Source organism: Tachysurus fulvidraco, chromosome 22, assembly GCF_022655615.1.
Source record: "Tachysurus fulvidraco isolate hzauxx_2018 chromosome 22, HZAU_PFXX_2.0, whole genome shotgun sequence".
In the NCBI taxonomy this organism is placed as follows: domain Eukaryota; kingdom Metazoa; phylum Chordata; class Actinopteri; order Siluriformes; family Bagridae; genus Tachysurus; species Tachysurus fulvidraco.
This window is the reverse complement of record NC_062539.1, coordinates 15,454,882-15,473,574: the sequence shown is the minus strand read 5'-3', so window position 1 is coordinate 15,473,574 and position 18,693 is coordinate 15,454,882. Positions and strand designations below refer to the sequence as shown.

Here is an 18,693-nt window from a genome sequence, read left to right as displayed (position 1 = left end):
TTTCCCAGCATATTCTAAAAAGGGTTAATTCTAGATCCTGTATTTTTTGCTTTGGCTTGCCACTCTCTTTGAGAAGCCTCAAACGTTCCCTGCAACTTATCAGAAAATATCCATCTAGTCAAAGAAGCCTAGAGGTGTTTAACCTGCAGGGATTGTTCTGATATGTTCTTATTACTGTAGTAACAACTCATTTATAAGGTGAAAACCATACAAAGTAGATGTTTATTCGATATTGGAAGTTGCCACTATGGGAAGGACGCTGGTTTCGACAAGGCGACAAGATGTGTTCAAGAGAAAGTAACGAGGGAGCATTGAGCACGTAACAATTCGACAATTCGGGCTTGCTGTGGTAGATGGAAAACTCTTCAGCATGCGCTGTTATTCACGTACACATTAAGCTCTTTTGTTCTGTGCAATAAATGCAGAAACTGCAATTTCACCCTTTTCTCAATAACCTATCTATCCTCTTCTTGTTTTCCTGCTAACTCGGTCCTCCTCTCTCTTAGAGGAAGTTCATTTGATATACTTCCTTCGCAAGATATCATCTGCAAACGTGATGATGCAAATACACAGCGAGCAGAGAGGCTTTTTGCAAGTAGAAACAGTCTCACGCTGCGAGGCACCTGAGTGTCAAGCCGCTGTAAGCGCACATCACTTCGAGAACACTTTGCGTACACGGCCAATTAAATAACTCGGCTAAATATATTTTAGGACCTTGTTATAAGTGCATCCTGCCGTTGGACATCTGTTAACACTTTGTGTGGCGGAGAACCGAAAAAGCACAGCTAGTGCAGAAGTCCAAGGAGGAACTGCGACTTCCTTGTTTCACAAAGGTCCTGATTATGACCCTGGGCTTGTCACAAAATTGTGAATAAAGCATTTACTCCGTCTTACGGTTTAAACAGTTTAAACCTGGATGTCCACAAGGGCACCCGTGGATAAAGATTCGGAATGGAGATTAAACAGTTTGCGACTAAAGGTTTAAGACTAAAGGAAAGACTAAACAGTTTAAGACTAAAGGAAAGTTAGATACCCGTTTAGTTTTGACTTCCCTCGCAACACTGTATTGTGTCAACAGCTATTGTATTTCTCACCGAGACGGACTTCCCTGTCTTGCCGAATGCTCTAATTAAAGCAGTAACTTGGTGGTGTTGGGAGTCGTGGCATTATGGTTTGACGTTTCAAACAGAGTATGATAACATAACTATTAACACAGCATCTCGCAATCACGAAAAAGCATTGAAAAACATATTTCTGAACTTCCTGTTGGTTTTACAAGTGGTTGAGACATACATATTAATTATAAGAAGGGATTATTGCAGCCAATGCATCCATGTTGAAAGAATGATTGCAATAAGTAACTTGTTTCTAAAATATCTCTTCAAAGTTTTTACCTTCAGCTTGTTTGTAATAATCAATCGCAGGCTCGGCTACGTTATTGCACGTTCATTCGAAGCCTCATCGGGACGTCTATTTGTTTCACAGTTACCTCACAAGAAGAACGTCGGCTCCAGAGAACACACGTTAAAGTCTAACCCTGTACCTTTGTGACAAGAAAAAGCATATAGTTAAGAGCTTTCTGTTTTACAGAGAAGTGGATGGGGCATTCGACCAGGGAAACACTTTGGACAGAGTCAGTCCGTTCATTCGTTTATCTTTGAGCACATGTGAGTTCTAGCAGGACATGATGGATGGTCTTTGTGCCAGGCTTCATAGTTGTCTGCTATAAAAAAAGACCAATAGCTCAAGAACAACCAGACTGTACTGTATGTCTGCTGGGGTCATGAGGTTAGACCCTGTGTCTGAAGGTTCTCCTGCAGGACCGTTTACGTCTTAATGGCTGAAATGAATCACTGTATGTCCTCCAGTATTTTTACCATCTGTCTTGAATATCTGGAAAAAATATTGTATTCCTGACAAATTTCAGTCATATTTATAAATTTACGTACTATTTATGATGTTGCGCCACTGCTAGCGCATGTTGTTTAGTTGGATCCATGAAAGTATTACACAATTGTTTTGTTCTCAGTGTATTTAAGGACCAATCCCAGTGAGTGTCGTGTAAAAAACAAACATAATCTGAGTATGTTGACATGAACTGTAGTAAAAGTGTTACTAAGGTTCTGTCTGACCAGCACTTTTCAAAAGTACAGATCAGCTTACAAGTGTGTGTTTGTCTGTGCATGCAGAACAAAGAGAAGGAGCGCATGAAGGAGCGGGAGAAGGAAGCTCGCGAAAGAGAGGCGCGATACAGCAATGGGCACCTCTTCACCTCCCTGACCGTGTCGGCTACAACGCTGTGCTCGGCCTGCAACAAGAGCATCACGGCCAAGGAGGCACTCAGCTGTCCAAGTGAGTCTCTCACACACACACACACACACACACACACACACACACACACACACACTGTTATCCATCATGTTCTGTTCTGCTTAATCATGGCTGACTGACATCCCTTACTGTACTATACTATACTATACTATACTATACTATACTATACTATACTGTCCATAAGTAATACATGTACTCTGTATCTGATACCGCCATCCTTAGCAGCGGTTGAACCTTACTATACTGCACTCTAATACACTATACTGGAAAAAGATGATTGGATACTGCTGCTCAATATATTAGCTCAAGTAGTTACGATCAGATCAGGGTTCAAGTCCCAGCATCGCCAAGCTGCCACTCGGAGCAAGGCCCTTAACCCTGTCTGCCTCATGGGTGCTGTCTCATGGCTGTGCTGTAATGTATATGTGACAATAATAAAGACTGGTCTTTTTCTTATTGTCCATACTGTACAAAACTATACCATGTTATAATGTACTATATTGTACTGGGAAATATGTCAGGCTGAATCCAAACACTCACTATTGGATCCCTACAACCCTAGCTGTGTTATAGTATGCTAGTATTGTATAGTCTATGCAGTACTATACTATATAAAATCTCAATAACATTTTTTGATTTTCTTGCTTACAATTGGAACCAGATTTTTATATCTGTACTATACTGTGGGATACCAATACCCTATCCATGATATACTATTTACTCTAGACCGGTATATACTATGGGACTATTTACATCATTTAGCAGACACTCTTATCCAGAGGGAAGTGCAGTGGTAACTTAGTGGACTTGGGATTCGAAACAGTGACCTTACGATCAGTAGTCAAACGCCTTAACCACTGAGCTACCACATCCCGAAAATGGCCTATACAGGGCTTGAACCCACGACCTTGGCGTTATAAGCACCACGCTCTAACCAGCTGAGTTATATAATGCTATGCTATACTATACTATACTATACTAGCTATAATACATTATACTATACTATGTTACTCTATACTATACTACACATTATATTGTTATGCTACACTACAAATAAATTATTCTGTACTACATTACACTATATTGTACACTGTAGTATACCATGCTACACTACACTATACTATCCTGTACTATGCTACACAACACTACACTATTTTCCTGTACTATGCTACACAACACTATGCTATACAACACTATACTTTCCTGTACTATGCTACACACTATACTATACAACACTATACTTTCCTGTACTATGCTACACTACACTATACTTTCCTGTACTATGCTACACACTATACTATACAACACTATACTTTCCTGTACTATGCTACACTACACTATACTTTCCTGTACTATGCTACACACTATACTATACAACACTATACTATCCTGTACTATGCTACACAACACTATGCTATACAACACTATACTTTCCTGTACTATGCTACACACTATACTATACAACACTATACTTTCCTGTACTATGCTACACTACACTATACTTTCCTGTACTATGCTACACACTATACTATACAACACTATACTATCCTGTACTATGCTACACAACACTATGCTATACAACACTATACTTTCCTGTACTATGCTACACTACACTATACTTTCCTGTACTATGCTACACTACACTATACTTTCCTGTACTATGCTACACAACACTATACTATACAACACTATACTATCCTGTACTATGCTACACAACACTATACTATACAACACTATACTATCCTGTACTATACAACACTATACTATCCTGTACTATGCTACACAACACTATACTATACAACACTATACTATCCTGTACTATGCTACACAACACTATACTATACAACACTATACTATCCTGTACTATGCTACACAACACTATACTATACAACACTATACTATCCTGTACTATGCTACACAACACTATACTATACAACACTATACTATCCTGTACTATGCTACACAACACTATACTATACAACACTATACTATCCTGTACTATGCTACACAACACTATACTATACAACACTATACTATCCTGTACTATGCTACACAACGCTATACTATACAACACTATACTATCCTGTACTATGCTACACAACACTATACTATACAACACTATACTATCCTGTACTATGCTACACAACACTATACTATACAACACTATACTATCCTGTACTATGCTACACAACACTATACTATACAACACTATACTATCCTGTACTATGCTACACAACACTATACTATACAACACTATACTATCCTGTACTATACAACACTATACTATCCTGTACTATGCTACACAACACTATACTATACAACACTATACTATCCTGTACTATGCTACACAACACTATACTATACAACACTATACTATCCTGTACTATGCTACACAACACTATACTATATTACACAACACTATATACATATGTTTCGTATGGAAAGTGAAATTAAAACCACTGAAATGATTGGTATGGAAATTCATTGTCAGCCGATTCGAAACAATAATTTTATGCCTCACCGGGCCCGTGTTTCACGTCGGTTGTGAGCAACAGCCACAATCTTTATAGCTAACTATTGATGGGCTGTCAGTTAAACTGTTTATAAATAGAGCTCATAGATTAGCATGTTAATGAGAGCTGTTTAAGGCACCAGATTAGTGTATGAGTTAATAAGCCGCACGGGAAAGTGTGCGCGAGTGTGACATTGTTATCAAGGAATTCTGTGTGTGTGTGTGTGTGTGTGTGTGTGTGTGTGTGTGTGTGTGTGTGTGTGTGTGTGTGTGTGTGTGTGTGTGTGTGCGCGCGTGTGTGTGTTATCTAGAATATGCAATTTGTCATTGCGCAAAGTGAGCAGGCATCCAGTGGAGAGTGGCGTGTGTCTGTGCGTGTATGTGTGTATGAGAGAGAGAGAATGTGTGTGTGTCAGTAAAGGGGGAGGGCATAAGGATAACAGAGTAATTAAAGTATTCTGAAGAGAAAAGGCAAGAGAGAAAGCATGAAAGAAAGACGAAAAGACAGATAACAGCCGATCGAAGTAGACTTGTAGGCAGGGATGCTAACTGCAGGGATTTCTTCTGCCACCTCCTCTCTGCACTCTCTCTCTCTCCTGCCATCCCTCCACTTCCCTCCATCCTGCGTAAAATCAATTGGTTGTTGAGCAGGAGCTCCACCCCCACCCCCCTCCGTCCTGCACCACACACACACACACACAATGGAGTCAGTGTGTGAGGCGCCTGCCTCCATCTCCACCGCGCCACAGGAACAGCTGGGGGATAGAGGGATGTAGAAAGGGAGAGCAAACAAAGAGAGGGAGGAAAGACAGATATATAGAAATGGAAGATGCTGATGGAAGGAAAGTGATGAGGAAAGATGGTGAGGAAGAAGAGAGACTATTATAGAAAGAGAGACGGAGAGAAAAAGGGACAGATAGAGAAAGAAGGTGATTGATTCCAGAAACAACAAATTGTCTTTGGCAAAATATTAATCAACGATCATCAACTAAAATTACAATAATTTAAGAAAAGAGCTTGAAAATGAAAGAGAGAGAGAGAAAGAGAAAGAGAACTAGTGAAACAGGTTTAAGCCTCTTCTTTGTTATCTTATCTTGCTGATGTTTTTGGATCAATAAGCTTATTACTAACCCGTTAATAACCTTCTATTTACCTGAAGCATTTAATTCTGCCAATAATAATCATGTAAGCTCGCTTTTGTGTCAATAAGCATCGTTGAATTGAACTAAAGGGAAAGGAGAGAAATAGAAAAGAGCTAGAAGATGCAGAAAAAAATCCACAGACTATTGGAAGATGAACAAGGTGAAGAAGAACTCAGGACTGTGCTGAGAGCCGTCATCCAACCCGACCTTGAAATGATCCTGCGCCTGCTAAACAGCTGAATATTTTTATTCAGATTGTCATTAATAAAATGAATTTAAAGTCAGTGATAACGATTAATGAAGCATTAATATTAATACTGATACTAGATGGATTTGAATCCATTTGGACTGATGGATGATGCACAAGTCTATTAAACTGATTAAATACACAATAAAGGTGTTCTAACCTGAACCGTACGAAGATGTGCATACGTCAAATGTAACGTGACTTCATGTTAAATGATCTTGCAGGGAAATGTGTTTTATTTTATTTTTTTATTCTTTTTTATTTTATTTTTTAATTACATTTTATTTTATTATTTTGCTTATCAGCTGCCCTAAAATATAATCTTAATATTTTTGCCTTAGTTTTTGTATTTAGATTTTTTTTATATATATATTTAAGGGGAAATTTTTCTATTTTATTTTTTTGTATTGAATTTTTTTTTAATTAAAAAAAATTCAATACAAAAAAATAAATAAAAAAATCCTTAAATATATATTAAATATAATATATATATTATTATTAAAAATAAATATATTATATTAATACATGTATGTATATATATATTTTTAATATTTAAAAAACTACAATTTTATTGTAATTATGTCTCTTAAAAAATTGTTATAATTTATATAATAAATAAGCTGCATGCCTTGCAGAGTGTTTAATATAGTCGGCCTCGGCTTACACTCGTAACCTTGACACGTTGCGGTTATGATGTAGAATTGAGGTGGAGGGTGTGAGCGAGGCAGAGTGGGGGATGGGAGCGCAGGGAGGACCCGCAGCAAATGCAAGAATTGAATGCGTCGGTTGCCAGAGGGACAGATGTGCGAGCATCTGGATATCCGTCCTCTGGTGCAGCGGCTCTGAAGGTGTGTAGGAATTTTAGCAAGGGCACTCAGATTAGCGACCAGAGACCAAATCTCCAAACACACACCCTCGAAGGGCTATCGATTCATCCCCAAGGGTGTAATTATATTGAAAGGACGTATCGGACTCAATAGGAGGCGGTGAATCGTGAATAAATTATGACTGGTGAACTGGAGGAGAGAGGGATTTAGATATATGCTTTACTGTTTACTGAAAATGATTGACGCACCCTTAGCTAATGTCTTTACCTTCGAATTTCGGCAATTAATATAGCATAAGTTTAAAACTGTCGATATTTATTTGTCGTTAAATTGTTAAAACAATCAAGTTATTGTTTATGACCAAAGGAATAAATCACTTTTAAAATACTTCATTTCTGTCTGATGAGGTTCTGGAGTTTTATTCAGCTTGTATAACAAAATGGAACAAAAACACATCATGCATATTATTGATTTAATGCTTCGGAACATAAGCGAGAGAAGCTAGTCGCTGTTATCACTATAGCTATGAACGTTCCCTCGTAGCGTCTTTCTTCAAACTAGGTTAGCTTTTCTAAGACAAAAAATACAATTGTTTTAATTGTGTTACAGAGGAAACCGCAAGACGTCCCTGTAAACGTCTCTGTTCTGAAAAAACTTTACAACATGTCACTGACACTGGAGACTCCTTACGTGTGTATTTTCCGTAATAATTACAATATAATAACAATAACCTCCAAACAGGTCATTTGTTACGTTCCCGCTAATCATAACCTAGCGAAGACTTTCCCATTCTCGAGCGCATTATATCTGGCTGCTAAAAAGTGCCAACTCTGGGGACTCCGTTTGTCTCTTTTTCACGAAGACGGACGTTAGTGACGAGTCGTCATAAACTAACGCGCGTTTAAGTGAAACCGTCCATGCTGGAACTATATCCTGCTCTTTTTGGTCCCGCTTGTTAACGTGTACAGTCGGATCCTATTAATCGTGTACACGATGATAATTGCGCCATTATGCATGGCATTATGGGAAGGTCTCGAGTTTTAATGCGCCGTGTGGTGCTTTTGTCTACGGAATCTCAAAGTGACTTTTTTTTTTTTTTGCATGCTTCACAGCTGCGACCCCCAAACACCCCCGATCCCCTCCCCTCCCACCACCCTCCTCCAGCGTCAAATGTAATCCGGGGACAGCGTGAGAGATTAACACGCTGTCTGTCACACCAGCATCTTCCAGCTCACTGACACACACACACAGCTAGGAAAGCAGGCCAGCTCGAGAGTTCATTTACTCTCGTTTTTATCGATTGGCCCATTTTGGAAGCCGTATTGACATTCAGCTTTTGTGTCGCAAGCAATGGGAGTAAATTGCAGCTCCCTCCGGGGTCGTCGTCTACAGAGTTAGAGAAGGCTGTCGAAACCACACGGCGTTTTCGTGTCACATATTTGTTCACATTCACATTTCAACATGCCCTCGTTGCTACAAACCAGCGCCGCGTGACCCGTTTGCCAATATATCAGCGCCCCGAATACCACTGACCTATTTCAGAGGGTGCCAAAACATTTGATTGCATGCTGAGGGGGATCAGGTGGACCAGATGATATTTGGATGTGGCCCAAACAGCAGATTAAATCCTCTTGATCCTAATACAGTCCTTTGTGTTTTTGTGTCATCACCAAACGCAAGTGACTTCTTTACAGGCCTCTTCTACAATTTGCACTTTTTCCAGCGCGTTCCTTTTTTCCCTCTGTCTCTTTCTGGCACACAAAAACTTTATCCTTCCAACATCGACGTATTTAGTTCTCAGCTTAACGCGGCAGCCACAAAAGTGAGAATGTGAGTAGAAGAGGATGAGAGCAAGCAGATAATACGTAGCTTGTAGCGCTGATCCCTTAGCCCCGCCCATTCTTGTTACAGTTACAGTTGCTATCCAGGTACGGTGTCGGAAACCTGAAAAAGGTTGCTGTTAGAACCCGATTGCGACCTCCGAAGAATAAAGGTTACCTGAAGCAATTTGAATTCCGCACAAATTTGCGACGTCGTTTAGGCGTAACGATTAACGTTAACGTCACATGAATATTAGCGTCACTCGGCACTTCAAACAAACCGTGTTCGAAAAGTTAGAAAGGTTTATTTTCCACATTCGATTCGGTTTCTCGTGATTGGATGATTGATGTCGTGAGCTTTATTGTTGTCTCTCTCTCTCTCTCTTTTTATCTCTCTCTCTAACAGACAGGATGTCAGAAAAGGACAAGAAAAAAAAACACGTCTCATCCCGAGCATATGAATAGAGCAGGATTGTTTCAGCCCTGTTGGTTTGGTTACTCAGGGCATGGTGTGTTTGTTTAGCATCGGTGTGTGCGTGTGTGTGTGTGTGTGTGTGTGTGTGTGTGTGTGTGTGTGTGTGTCTGGGAAAGACAAGTACCAGGCCAGAGAATAGAACATGTGTATGAATGGCCCTACTGTGCTTCTTATTCTGAGCTTTTTTGAAATCATTCTTGGACATATCTCGAACCTCGTTATTGCGGCGTGCGAGACGGGCGTGTCACTGTACGTCTGGTGGAAAGCAGAATTCTGCTCTAGCTTCATACACGTATGAGGTTTGCATCCCTATGTTTAGCGAAGTGTTTTTGGGACGGTTGGGCGGCTCGTGACCGACTGAAACTCTTCGGGCTATAAATGGGAAGAAAATGCAGCCTTTGAGAAATGTACACACACTCACACACACACACATACACACACACACACACTCTCACACACACACCCCAAACAAAACTAAAGCACTTTTCACATTTTTGTCACACGAGTCTTAACACATGAAATCACACCCATTATGTCTGGGATAAAAATAACTTTTTGATGTGTAACAGGAAGTGACCTCATCAGCTGCCCCCGGTTTTGCCTGTCTTGTGTTTTTCTTTACGTCTTGCCCCTTTTTAGTCTTTGTTTAACAAGTTCTTCGTCCAGATTTCGTCTTGGCTCTATCATCAATACAAAAAAAGGAACAAATATGTACTCAATAATCGACTTTAATTACTATACCACGGTGCTGCCGAACGCTCGATTCCGATTGGTCCGTCGATCAGGGGGCGGAGTTTCTAGTTTTATTGTTTTTAGAATTAGTCTCCAGTACCAGAGATACCGTTCCTTATTCTCATTCTACTCTCCTAGATGAACTGACGTTAATACATGATCTCTTTATTTTTTTTATTTTTTTATTTTATTTTTTAAGTTTGAATCTTCCTTCTTTTGTTTTTACTGTGACTTGGTTAAGTTTAGGATGAACACAACATGGCGCTGGATAAAACGCCACAGTTAGGACTCTGTGACACGGCCACCCGGGACACACTAATCATCATTTAACTGTTATCCTGCCAACCCTTACACACTTCCTGCTCCGCAAGAACAACTTCCTGTCTACAAAACACCACACAGGAAGCTTGCTCTCTGTAACAATGTGGAAAACTGAGAGGCAGGAGGGAGGGATGGGGGGGTGAGAGAGGGAGAAAGAAGCAAGAGAGAGTGTAGGAAAGAAAGAGAGTGAGTGAGAAAAAGAGAGAGAACAAGAGTGAAAGAGAGCGAGAGAGCAAAAGGGAAAGAAACAGAGCCAGGGAGAAAGAGAGAGAGAGAGAGAGAGAAGGCAAGAGGGAAAGAGAGAATGAGGGAGAAAGAGAGAGAGAGAGAAAGGGATAAAGTCATAGAGAGCGAACGAGGGCCAGAGAGCAGGATAAGGAGAGAGAGAACCAGAGAGAGCAAAGCAGAAAGAGAGAGAGAAGAGAAACTGGTGTAAGGGGGAAAGAAAGAGAACGAGGGAGAAGGAGTGAGAGAACAAGGGAGAAGGAGATGGAGAGAAAGAAGGCCAGAGATAGGGAAAGAGAGCAAGGGAGAGAGAGAGAGAGAAACAGATAAAAAGACAGAAGGCCAGAGAGAGGGAAGGAGAGAGAAAGGCCGAAAGAGAGAGGGCATGAACGAAGGCAAGAGAGATGTAGAAAGAGAGGGAGAGAGAGTGCAGGGGAGAAAGAAATGGAGAACAAGGAACAGAAAGAACGAGGGAAGGAGAGCGAGAGAGAGCTGAAGAAGCTCTTTCTTTTGTTCCGGGTTTCTTTCATCCAGATTGAGGACTGATAGTTGGAGAGATCAGCAGCGGTGATTGAGACGAGTGCGCAGCTGCATCAGAGCTTTTAGAGACAACATGAAAGGGAGAAGGATAACGAGTGTAACGCTCGTGTCACTCAAATGTGTCATGTGTCATGTCAGGAAGGTCAGGAGCAAAGGCAGACGTTCGAGAAGTGTCACAGATCCACATCCTGTTCATCTGATCCACTGTAGGTGTGGACTGTACACTGTAGGTGTGGCCTGTACACTGTAGGTGTGGCCTGTACACTGTAGGTGTGGCCTGTATACTGTAGGCGTGGCATGTACACTGTAGGTGTGGCCTGTATACTGTAGGTGTGGACTGTACACTGTAGGTGTGGCCTGTATACTGTAGGTGTGGCCTGTACACTGTAGGTGTGGCCTGTATACTGTAGGTGTGGACTGTACACTGTAGGTGTGGCCTGTATACTGTAGGTGTGGACTGTATACTGTAGGTGTGGCTTGTAGACTGTAGGTGTGGACTGTATACTGTAGGTGTGGACTGTATACTGTAGGTGTGGCCTGTACACTGTAGGTGTGGACTGTACACTGTAGGTGTGGCCTGTACACTGTAGGTGTGGCCTGTATACTGTAGGTGTGGCCTGTACACTGTAGGTGTGGCCTGTACACTGTAGGTGTGGCCTGTATACTGTAGGTGTGGCCTGTACACTGTAGGTGTGGCCTGTATACTGTAGGTGTGGCCTGTACACTGTAGGTGTGGCCTGTATACTGTAGGTGTGGCATGTACACTGTAGGTGTGGCCTGTATACTGTAGGTGTGGCCTGTACACTGTAGGTGTGGCCTGTACACTGTAGGTGTGGCCTGTATACTGTAGGTGTGGACTGTACACTGTAGGTGTGGCCTGTACACTGTAGGTGTGGCCTGTATACTGTAGGTGTGGCCTGTACACTGTAGGTGTGGACTGTACACTGTAGGTGTGGCCTGTATACTGTAGGTGTGGACTGTACACTGTAGGTGTGGCCTGTATACTGTAGGTGTGGACTGTATACTGTAGGTGTGGACTGTACACTGTAAATGATTGTATCATTTCTTGCGTCGATACGTTCTCTTTGCTCGTACTAATCCCATACTGCTTGTATGTTTTTGTTTTGCAGCCTGCAACGTCACCATCCACAACCGCTGCCGAGACACGCTGGCCAACTGCGCTAAAATGAAGCAGAAGGTACGAAACCTAGGCGCAAATCTAAACTAAAAAACCGTCACCACGACAACCATTCAGTGTGTCTTGGATATTTCTGTGCTTTATCACAACTGTAACCTTAAGGGCTGTTTCCCTTTAAACTGAAAGACAAGATTAAAAGAGCTCATGAGGTTAAAAAGTGTTAGGAGAAGTGAGAAGTGACTTTTAAGAGGATTAAGAGTTTATAACGTACAGATGGTAGAACATCTGTAATATGATAGGTCACGAACATAACCCCTACACAATATAGTCTCAAATATCTTAACATAGAGACAAAGTAAAGGTTTATAAGACCAGATTTTAAAAGCGCTCCTGTTTTTTTATAAAACAACCAATCACAGTCTTCATAAGAACGTGTCACCTAGTAACAGGTTAAGCCCCGCCTCCTCTCTAAGAAAAACGTTGTTGTATTTTCCTTGTTCAGAGTTGTAAAACTTACCGATTATCAGATAACCAGAGCGTCCGGGCCGAGTCCGTGAGACAGAAGGGTGGGAGGAGCCAATGTTTCGACAACACCAGGACAAGTTTTGACGTTATATTAGATACCAGTTTGTTTGTTTTTAAACTACTTCTCCTGGACCTAACCAAAACCTGAGCCATAAGAATTGCCTAATGGTTTAAAGTACAGTTCTGTAAAATAATGAAATACTTTTATTTTGAAAATAATTATTTACAGCATTTTTTTTATATACAGTGTACAAGACCAAATTTTTAATTTATCTTCGATTCAAATAGAACTAAATTTTTATTAAGCAACAAGACCTAACATGCTCTTAGCAAACCCACATGAGATCAAATACAGAGGAATTATTTTAACAGAAACTCAGAAGACCAAGTCAGTCAGATTCCAGTCATCGCTATCGCTTTTGAAAATTAAGATATTGTGATGATTATTTTTGATGATTGCGTTAAAACAAGTGGCAAACATCCTTCTGAGCACCTCAAGCTAAATACTCAAATTGTATTATTATTTATATTAATATACAGTATACAATATTTATATTTTAAAATTGGTTCAAAAAAAGATGCTTTAATTAGAATAATAATAATAATACTTTTAATTAATACTAAAAAAAATAAAAATAATAATAAACCACCAACCAGGCAAATAAATAAATAAATAAATAAAAACACAGAATGGAAACAAAACAAAATAAAAAAAATTTTTTTTCCAAATGAAATGACCAAATCCTACAATTTATACATAATTTACAATAAAATAAAATCATATCTTTATTTATTTCTTTGTTTGTTTGTTTGTTTTCTTATTTTTTAATTAAAGTGCTGTATCGTTGCATTTTCTCTGTGCATTCGATCTAAATTAAAGCCAAAAATGAAAACGCCGAAACTTTTCTTCTCTTGCAGCAGCAGAAGTTAGGGAGGAACAGTTCAGCTCTTCAGAACGTGGCTCTACGCAACAAAAGTAAGTGCCTTCCTATGCTTCCTGAACAGACGCCTTTCCTTCCTTCGCGTCGTTCTTCACTCCTCTTTTCTCAGCGCTCGTCTTCACCCCCCCTGTTGGAGGAAGACCGGTGGAACGGACTACAGAGGAGCGATACTGTCTCCTGCTGGCCATTCAGAGTTCCCAAGCACCTGTGGATCCGAAAACCGGTTCGAGATCAAAGTCTGTGCAGGTTAAACAGGATCTTCTTCTACTCGCTTCTGAGACAAAGGCTTACGTACGTCTCTGTTTGTTTATCTTCACAAAGATCCTCGGCGTTCCTCCGTGGTCTCGTCACATCTTCCTGTTGGAGCGGGTTCTGCAGAATTCAGTCGGAATGCGTTCTGTAGGATATGATACTGAATTCAGTTGTTCCAATCACTTCCATGGCCACATGTGTATGAGATCAAGCACCTAGGCATAGAGACTGCTTCTGCAAACGTTGTGAAAGAATAGGTCGCTCTCAGGAGCTCGGTGAATTCAAGCGTGGTACCGTGATAGGTTGCCAGCTGTGTACTAAATCCATACGGGAAATTTTCCTACTACTAAATATTCCACAGTCGAACCGTTAGAGGTGTTATAACTAAGTGGAAGCAGTTGAGAACAACAGAAACTCAGCCACCAAGTGCACAGAGCAGAGTCAGCACAAGTTCCAGTAAAAGGAGCTCATAATGCTTCAGCACACCAAGACATTTTGAACAATTTCATGCTCCTGCGCATCAAAAATTCTCATAAACACACTCCTAAGCCTTGCGGAAAGGTGGCCCGACTCCATATTTAACCCTACGGAGCTCAGCAGCTTGTTGGATGTGCATTCAGACGTACGTAGGATTGTTTCAAGCTATTAAATAAGGACACACAACGCTGCACGTGTCCTTCGAAGACAAACAATTGACTCTAGGAGACTGCTTTCTATAAATGTTAAAAAAAAAAATTCTTTACAAAACAAGAAAGAAAGAAATCAGCATGTCGATGATTGGACAGTGTTCCCGAGGCGTCTGCCACGTCGCCTTGTACGACTGCGTGCTTTGTTTCTTTCTATTTTACGTGTTACTCTTTAACAGTCTCCACGAGGTTTGCTTCGGATTCGATCGATTGACAATTCCGTGTTTTTTTTTTTTTTTTACCTCCAGCTCCGATCATCAAGGAGAGGCCGAGCTCGGCAATCTACCCCTCAGACAGTCTCCGCCAGTCTCTCCTCGGCTCCCGGAGAGGACGTTCCACTCTGTCCCTCAGCAAGAGCGTCTCCACCAACAACATCGCAGGGTGAGCGATTGATAGAAAACCTCAGCGTGGACGTCTTTATTCAGATAACGAGCGTCAAACGAATCGTTTCGTGTGTCAGATATACTCAGAAATCTTTCAGCCAGCAAAAGAGTTTGGATCCAGGATGAAATAATAGCAGGGCGTAAATATGTGCACCCTGCTGTAGATGTAATGTAATGTATTCAGTGTGTGTGTTTGTCCTGCGTGTTTTGTAGCAATCTGAACGACGACTCTCCTCTGGGCCTGAGACGAATCCTCTCACAGTCAACCGACTCACTGAACTTCAGGAACAGAGCCATGTCCATGGAGTCTCTGAACGATGACGGTGAGACAGGAAATGAACATGGCTGACCATCTGGTTGTACTATCTTGTGTGTGGCGTGTAGCATTTGGTGATTTCTATTTTTTTCCTCACACACACACACACACACACACACACACACACACACACACAGGGGAGGTTTATTATGCCTCAATGCTGGAGGAGTTGGAGAGAGAGGGCCGGGATTTCGAGGCAGACTCGTGGAGTTTGGCGGTAGACTCGTCCTATCTGCAGACTCACCGCAAAGACATCATCAAGAGGCAAGATGTCATCTACGGTGAGTGTCTGAGCAGCGACAAAACCACACCGGCTTCACAGAAGAGAAGAAAAGTTTGGGCTTGTGCTTTTAGCTGATCGTGAACTTTCACCAACAGAGCTGATCCAGACGGAGCTTCACCACGTGCGGACGCTGCGAATCATGGAGGGTGTGTTTCGACGCGGCATGCTAGAGGAGGTGATGCTAGAGCCGGGCGTAGCGCACGCCGTCTTTCCGTGCCTTGACCAGCTGGTGGCACTTCACTCCAGATTCGTCGGTCAGCTGATGAGCCGACGGAACCACAGCCTGGCGCAGGGGAGCAGCACCAACTTCACCATACAGAAGCTGGGAGATGTTCTAGTGGAGCAGGTGAGCACCGCTTATGTGCCGTTTAACACTAGAACGCTTTACATCCTGTACCGAAAAAACGAGCTCACCAACGATGTCGTTCTTTCCAGTTTTCAGGCCAGAATGCAGACGAGATGCGCAAGTGCTACGCCGAATTCTGCAGCCGGCACCTGAAAGCCGTGAAGCTTTACAAGGAGCTGCTGGCGCGGGACAAAAGGTTCCAAAACTTCATCCGGGTGAGTGACAGGAGACGTTCTCAGTGATTCAGGAGTCAGAGAAAGACGAGAGTGGAGTGAGAAACGACCGGATTACTGAAGTTTTGTTTCTTTTCTTTCTGCACAGCGAGTGAGTAGAGGATCGCTCCTCCGTCGCCATGGCGTCCAAGAATGCATCCTGCTGGTCACACAACGCATCACTAAGTACCCAGTGCTGATCCAGCGCATTCTGGACAACACAAAAGGTGCGACGGTGAAGATCCACGTATAACAGAGCTGCAAATTCCTTAGACTGAGTGTGGTTGAATTCTTCGTTCTGATTGGTCAGAACATGTTTACTGATGTCAGCAGTTATGTGATTAGAAATTTCATGCATGTCGGTCAGATTTTAAAAGTGAACGGTTTTCGGTCCCGCAGGTAACGAGGAGGAAGCCGAGTCTCTGAGTCAGGCGTTAGCGCTGATCCGTGAGCTCCTGAGTTCTGTGGATCAGCAGGTTCAGGAGCTGGAGCTGACGCAGAAGCTGCAGGAGATCCGGGCTCGGCTGGACCCACGGGCCGAGACCGAAGTGAGGGGTGGAGGAGTGTTCCGAGGCGGAGAGTTACTCCGGAGAAGACTCCTTCATGAGGGAACGCTGCTGTTAAAAACAGCACAGGGCTCGAGACTCAAAGGTAGTTAGTGTGTGTGTGTATGTGTGTGTGTGTGTGTGTGGTTTTCAGCCCGATTATTATGCCCCGGTGTTTAGTAACACTCAGTAACACTGCTCTTTTTCACAGACGTGCAGGTTTTGTTGATGACTGACATCCTGGTGTTCATGCAGGAAAAAGATCAGAAATATTTTTTCCCCTGTCTGGTAAGTGAGTCTGATGTCTCTGTAACTTGGAACACTATTAAACTTGTAACTCTGTCACTATTAAAACAAGCATTTAAGAAAATAACGATTAAAGAACACAAACACACAGTAAACCTCTCTGCACTTTTTCCTCTCTCCTAAAGGACAAACCGTCAGTTCTGTCGCTCCAGAACCTGATCGTCAGAGATATAGCCAATCAGGAACGAGGCATGTTCCTCATCAGCGACTCCACTCCTCCGGAGATGTACGAGCTGCACGGCGCCTCCAAAGAAGACAGAAACAACTGGATGAAAATCATTCAGCAGGCTGTGAGCAGGTTAGTTCAAATGACATCATCTGAGCTTCCTAAGCTGTAACATATCTCACACACACACACACATGCATGTATATATACACACATATGTAAAGATTGTTTGAAAATGCAGAATATTTTGCATCGCTGAAAACAGTTCCGTATTTTAATGAACCGAACTTCCCGCTTCCGCAGATGTCCATCTAGAGACGATTTCCCTCTGATTGAGACGGAGGACAAAGCTCTTCTGCGTAGAATCAGAGGTCTGTACTAAGACAACTCCTGTTCTCATCACTGAAATAACATGACATGATGGGAAATCTAATTTAACGCTGCTTCGATGGGATATGGGCAGCACGAGTCCTGCTTTCTGACAAAGGAAATTTGTGCACTGGGAATTCTGAGTCAGTCCGGATATCTGACTTCATATCCGTAAATGATGCAAACGAGAACATAAACATGCGCTGCGTTCAAATAAATAAAGTCTTTTTTATAAATAAAAATCTGAAAGACTCTTTCTCTCTCTCTCTCTCTCGCTCTCTCTCTCTCTCCCCTTCCTTTCTCTTTTTATCAGCTGATATTCAGCAGAAGGACCGGGAAGTCCTAGAACTCCTTCAGGAGCGTGTGACCTTGTTTTCTGACCTGGCAGAAGTCACTGGAGGTCAAGAGGTCACGATGCCCACAAGCTCCAGGAACATGTTCAGAGCCGACACGCCGCAAGCGCTCCAAGCCGAAAAACTGCTCAACAACGCCATCGCCGAGGGTCCGACACTATAAAATACACTATAATCATTGTAGACAAAATGTAGAATTTTCTGAAGTTGTATAAACTTTGTCTTTTTTTTTCTTTATCTAAATCTAGTGGACAGATTAAGTGAATTGCTTCTGGGCTCCAGCATTGAGCTACCTCAGTCCTGCAGTTCCAACAGTGACCACAACCACACGGAGGCGCCAATGAGCAGTAAGAGCTTTTTTCCCCTTTACTACTATAGAGGTAACGTTTTAATTTGTTGACGAGACTTTTTTTTCTTTCTTCTGAAAATATAGACGGAGAGACGATTTCGATAAACGGAACTCACGACGGGAACAGTCCGTCACAAAAAGTAAGACACGCTCCACACACACGGTTATACAGATAAGTAAAAGTTTACATGCCCCTAGGACAAAATTGTGGCATCACAGGCATGAATTCGTTTGATCAAAACGGAAAATCCGTAGAATTTAGGGTCCATCTTGTATATCCCAGAATTTTTAGTCGCAATGACTGATTAGAAATAATTGTATTCATAAGGAGTCATTTTGTTTGATAGATGT

At 41.8% G+C, this 18,693-nt stretch overlaps 1 protein-coding gene across 6 annotated transcripts in view; it reads left to right on the top strand.

Annotated features, from left to right (window-relative positions):
• arhgef2 (rho/rac guanine nucleotide exchange factor (GEF) 2) overlaps nucleotides 1-18,693 on the top strand; it is a 56,288-nt gene that overhangs the window by 34,051 nt on the left and 3,544 nt on the right. For all 6 annotated transcript variants that reach the window (XM_027142709.2, XM_027142707.2, XM_027142710.2 and 3 more), the window contains 16 exons: nucleotides 2,190-2,352; nucleotides 12,303-12,370; nucleotides 13,754-13,811; nucleotides 14,963-15,095; nucleotides 15,311-15,420; nucleotides 15,551-15,694; nucleotides 15,792-16,042; nucleotides 16,132-16,257; nucleotides 16,364-16,481; nucleotides 16,654-16,905; nucleotides 17,011-17,087; nucleotides 17,231-17,403; nucleotides 17,575-17,642; nucleotides 17,954-18,142; nucleotides 18,242-18,340; nucleotides 18,427-18,482. In XM_027142709.2, the coding sequence (XP_026998510.2) occupies nucleotides 2,190-2,352; nucleotides 12,303-12,370; nucleotides 13,754-13,811; nucleotides 14,963-15,095; nucleotides 15,311-15,420; nucleotides 15,551-15,694; nucleotides 15,792-16,042; nucleotides 16,132-16,257; nucleotides 16,364-16,481; nucleotides 16,654-16,905; nucleotides 17,011-17,087; nucleotides 17,231-17,403; nucleotides 17,575-17,642; nucleotides 17,954-18,142; nucleotides 18,242-18,340; nucleotides 18,427-18,482 (2,085 nt within the window). The remainder of the gene's footprint in view (nucleotides 1-2,189; nucleotides 2,353-12,302; nucleotides 12,371-13,753; nucleotides 13,812-14,962; nucleotides 15,096-15,310; nucleotides 15,421-15,550; nucleotides 15,695-15,791; nucleotides 16,043-16,131; nucleotides 16,258-16,363; nucleotides 16,482-16,653; nucleotides 16,906-17,010; nucleotides 17,088-17,230; nucleotides 17,404-17,574; nucleotides 17,643-17,953; nucleotides 18,143-18,241; nucleotides 18,341-18,426; nucleotides 18,483-18,693) is intronic.